This window comes from Plasmodium gaboni, chromosome 8, assembly GCF_001602025.1.
Source record: "Plasmodium gaboni strain SY75 chromosome 8, whole genome shotgun sequence".
Lineage (NCBI taxonomy): Eukaryota > Apicomplexa > Aconoidasida > Haemosporida > Plasmodiidae > Plasmodium > Plasmodium gaboni.
The window spans coordinates 195,506-201,004 of record NC_031488.1 but is presented as its reverse complement, the minus strand read 5'-3'; the positions used below and the strand labels follow the sequence as shown (position 1 = coordinate 201,004).

At 21.5% G+C, this 5,499-nt stretch overlaps 1 protein-coding gene across 1 annotated transcript; it reads left to right on the top strand.

Annotated features, from left to right (window-relative positions):
* Nucleotides 1-153: 153 nt before the first annotated feature.
* Nucleotides 154-4,489, top strand: PGSY75_0805700 (serine/threonine protein kinase, FIKK family; the record flags this gene model as incomplete). The annotated part of the gene is made up of 2 exons (XM_018785193.1): nucleotides 154-4,215; nucleotides 4,409-4,489. 2 exons carry the CDS (start codon nucleotides 154-156, stop codon nucleotides 4,487-4,489), a joined length of 4,143 nt encoding a protein of 1,380 aa, XP_018642160.1.
* Nucleotides 4,490-5,499: the final 1,010 nt, after the last annotated feature.

Genomic DNA, 5,499 nt, shown 5'->3' with positions numbered 1-5,499 from the left:
ATATATATATATTTATAATGTATATATGATAAAAATAAATCATATATATTTATATATTTTTACATATACGTAATATTTTTTGTATATATATATATATATATACATATACACATATGCTTTATATATATATAAGCTTTACATATTTATTATAAAATGATAAGAGCTAGCGAAAAGGTAGAATATTGCAAATCCAAAACCATGACTTGTGACGATGATTATGTATCGTTGAAATCTTCGAAGACCTTAAATATAGATAACGCAGAAGAAGAATATGAGAAGATAGGTAATGAGAGAGGAGATGTACAAAATATGAATGATTCTGAAAATGTGTCATTATATAAAAATAAGAAATACAATACAAAAAAAAATGTTGACAAAAGTAATGTTGACATGTGTGAGGGAAATAATATTAAGAGTACTGATAGAAAAAGTAATAATACAATAAGAAACTCATCAAAATATAATGGTTTAGAAGAAAGAGATGATAAAGAAAATAATAATAATAATATGAATAGTATGTATGATAGAAATGTGGCGAATACAACATATTATGAGAATGAATCATTTGATAATTGTCCAAAAGAATCCAAAGACTTATCCGAAAAGTTTATGAATAAAAATATGATAGATAATAATAATAATAATAATAATAATACAATTATGAATGAAGATGATATTTTTATGAAATATATAGAAGATACCAAAAATAATGATAATTCTAAAAATTTTATTAATGATAAAGAATTTCTTTATTCCATGTCAAATGATAAATATGCCGAAACAAACAGATCCACAACAGAAGTATTTGATAATATGAATTGTATAGAATATTCAAATGAATATAAACAAACGAATAATGAAATTATTAATAATACTATGATGAAAGAAGATACAAATAAGGATGATATTAAAAATGTTTATAGAAATATTTCTATGGATTCTAAAGACTTTTCAGGAATAAATTTTAATGAAATGAATGTAGAAGAAAATAATAGTCTTGTCATTGGTAATAATTCAAATTTAGAAAGTTATGAGAATGTGGGAAATGAAAGTTATATTGAAAACATTATGTATAGAAATAAAAAGGAACACAATGAAGATGATAAGGATGAAGAAGATCATAATTCTAATAATAATTATAATTTGAATGAAAAGAATGGAAATTATAAGAATATCTTAAGTAATCAAGATATTTATAAAGAAACAGAAAATGCTAATGATAATACAACAACAGAATGTACATCAGTTAAGGATGTGCCCAAGTTTATTACAAATAATCCTATGCAAGATAATTTATTAAATAATACATATTTGTCTAAAGATTTGAATAAAAATTTCAAAAGTTATGAACAAGTCTATGTTAAGGATAATAATTCTTTATTACATACAACTGCAGGTTGTGACAATAAGAATAGATCATATGCCAATTTTCATTTTAATACTGTAGAAAATAAAAATATGCATATTATGATGGAAGAAGAAAAATACAATGACCATAATAAGGCCCATCATGAAATAGCTGATAATGGTTATATAATAAATTCTAGAGATGTTGTTAATAATAAAGATTCATTTTATAAGAGCCTTTCTCAACAAATGTATATAGATAAAGATGGTAGTAAATATAATGTTGACATTGCAAGTGATCTTTTTGAAAAGAAATGCATTATAAATGATAAAAACATAAAAAATAATTATAATGAAAATAATGACATATTAAGAGGACCAGGTCAAAGTGATATGTCCAATAATATGTATATATCACAAAAAGGTTTCCAGTTAAATCAAGAAGGAATTAATGATATGTTAAGAAATCAAAATAATATAACATATCAAAATAATCCATATAATGGATATATAAAAGATGAAAAAAATATTATGGGTAACTTGTGTGAAAGGATAGAACCAAATTATATTGATTCAATGTCTAAGAGAGATAGTGAAGGAACAAACAGTACTGTTCATAAAAATAATATTAATAGGAATAATAATATAAATAAGAATAATAATAATAATATTCATGGTAATCGAAATAGTAATAATATTCACAGTAATCGAAATAGTAATAATATTCACAGTAATCGTAATAGTAATAATATTCACAGTAATCGTAATAGTAATAATATTCACAGTAATCGAACTAGTAATAATATTCACAGTAATCGAACTAGTAACAATATTAATAGTAATCGAAATAGTAACAATATTAATAGTAATCGAAATAGCAACAATATTAATAGTAATCGAAACAGCAATAATAGTAACAGAAATAATTACAATAGCTATGTTGTTCCAGGAAATATGAACAGTAATAATAATGATAAGAGTTATAATAATAAGAATTATAATAATGATAAGAATTATAATAATGATAATTCGTATGATAAATCTTTAGATGAATATTTCCGAAATAATCTCCCTGAAGATATTATTAAAAATATGAAATATGAAAATCCATCCAATACATATAATGATTTATTAAATAATAGAGACTATGATTTAATTTCAAAGATAAAAGAAAATCCTGTGTATTATGCTTCAGAAAAAGAAAAGAAACGAATGAAGAATAAAGATATGAAACAATCTAAATATGTATCAAATGAGAAATTGGATTCAGATGAACATATACATATTTATAAAAATAATAATGAAGATAATAATAGTATGAATCGAGATACTACAATTATATCTAAATGTGATAATCCCGAAACTCATTATGGTCAAGGAAATTCTTATATGCTACCTGCATGTCAAAGAAATGATTTATTAAAGGATGATAGGAATCCTATGTTATCAATTTCAAAACAAAAGATAAAAAATATTTGGAGTAAATTTAAAAACAATTCTTGTAAAGAACATAATGTAAATAGAATGTATGAAAGTAAGAATAATAATTATGTACAAAAAATGGAAATGTTAAATATTCCAAAGAAAGGATTAGGAAATGAGTATTACAATTATCCATACAACAACAATAATAATATCAACAATAATAATATTATTAATAATAATAAAGATTGTATTAATAAACCAATTATATATATGAATAATATGAATAATAATAATATGGACAAACAAATGAAACCTAAATGTATCTTTAATTGGAAGATAGCTAAAAAGTCATTAATGAAAATGTTACAAAGCGCACATAATTTTTATTTCAATGGTGTTAAATATTCAGATTGGAAATTTACTTGCATTCCAACACTTGGATTTTCTAAATCTAGCAATAGAGTTCAACAAATGTATAGAGCTTTTGTTGTTCCAAAAGATAATAATGTAAAAAAGGAAGTTAAATTATTTATTAAAAAAATTCCTATATATATATGGGTTAAACAATTTAATTTGATGAATGAATTTGATGGAGAATATGTAACAGATGGAGAAAATTTTGTAATGGAAGCTACTGCTTTAGCTTTTTTAAATGAGTACCATCCAGGAATTACACCAAAATTATATAGAATATTATATGAACCAGATAACAAATATTTTAATGAAGGACTTTCACAAAAATCTATGTATAATAATTTGAATGTTTTTAATGATATGTTAAGTGAAAGATTGAAATGTAATGCTGGTGGTAATATTGTTATCGTTTCTGAATTTTTTAATGAAGACATACTTGATTTTATAGATCGTAGACAAAAAAAATATAATATGAAAATCAGTAATAATGAAAAAAGTTTTATATTATATCAATGTTTAAAATTATTAATACGATTACATGATGCCGGTCTATCACATTTAGATTTAACACCAGAAAATATTTTAATCTCTGATAATTATGATTTACGTTTCTGTGACCTATCTAAAAGTACACCTATCTATACATACAATTTAAGACACATTAAAGATATGAATCGTCTCTATTTATTTGAATCATGTGAACCTACTATTGCAAAAGGGGCATATATGCCACCAGAATGTTGGAAAATATATTGGAAATATGATACCATGAAAATAAAAAATCCTCTAAAAGATTTAAAACATATGACAGATCAAGAAAAAAGAAAACAATTCTATTTCGATGTTTCTAGTGCAGATAAGTTTATGCTTGGTGTATTCTTCTTTTGGATATGGACCAACGGAAATTTATGGAAATGCTCAGATCCGTTGCAAGATGAAGATTTTTTCTATTTCGTAAAATGTGATATGAATTTTGATAATTTTGAGTTAACAAAGAATTGGCCAAATGAGTTAAAAGATATCATCAAGGTATGAAAGAAATTAATATAGTATTATATGTTGTATAAATATTTCATATTGATAGAATATAAGATAATTTAAAAAAATAAAAAATAAAATAAAATAAAATAAAATAATAAACAACCTGACATATAATATATATATATATATATATTTATATATTTATTTATTTATATTTATGTATATTCCTTCTTTTTTACAGCAATTATTACATGCAGAACAGAGAAAGAAGTTGAACTTGAAAGATCTAAGCGCACATCCATGGTGGTCTTTCAAGTTGTAATTTGTCAGCATTATTATTATATAAATATGTATATTATATATATATATATATATATATATATATATTATGAAATAATTTCAAAATAGACATGTTGAAATCTCAACATTTTTGGATTTTTTACAAAAACTTATATAACCATCTTTATAATATAAGTATATATCTACACAAATATATGTAATATGTATATAATAATCTAAGTAGATATACTTTTTTTTCCATTTTACATATAATATATAATAAAGTTTATATATATATATATATATTTTTATTTTTTCCTTTTTTTGTTTTCTTTCATTTTAAAAAAATCCTTTTCTTTTTAGTACTTTTTTTTGTATTACATTTAATAAAATTTATCATATTTTAAATAAATCAGTTCAAAAAAAATAATAAAAATAATAAATATAGTTTTTTTTTTCTTGACATATATATATTAAAAGTTTATTAAAATTTAAAAAGAGTTATTTTATATATCATTTAAAATAAAAGCCAAAATTAAAAAAAAAAAAAAATTAAAATAATATAAAATAAAACACAAATATGTATTATAATATATTGGTAAATATATTAAAACAAAAATTGGGAGAAAAAAAAAAAAAAACTGGGTATATTTATTATGTATCACACAAAAAAAAAATTAATTAATAAAAGAAGAGGTAATAAATTAAAATAAAAAATCTATTTGAACATACATTTATAATATATATATGTTCACGTTAAAATCATTGTATACCCATTTGAGTTTTTTTTTTTTTTTTTTATTTTTTTTATAATTCTCTTTATTTGTGTAACTTTTTTTTAAAGAAAAAAAAAAAGAATTACTAGGGGTGGCTCCAAACATGTAAAGAAATTAGATATATTTGTAAAATATTATAAAAAAGGGGTGTTTTAAAATAAAATATATATATATATATATAATATATATTATATATTATTCATCAGTTGATCCACACATCATGATATCCCTGGTAACCCCTCTGCGTAGATAATTCCATGCATGATTATAACTTTGT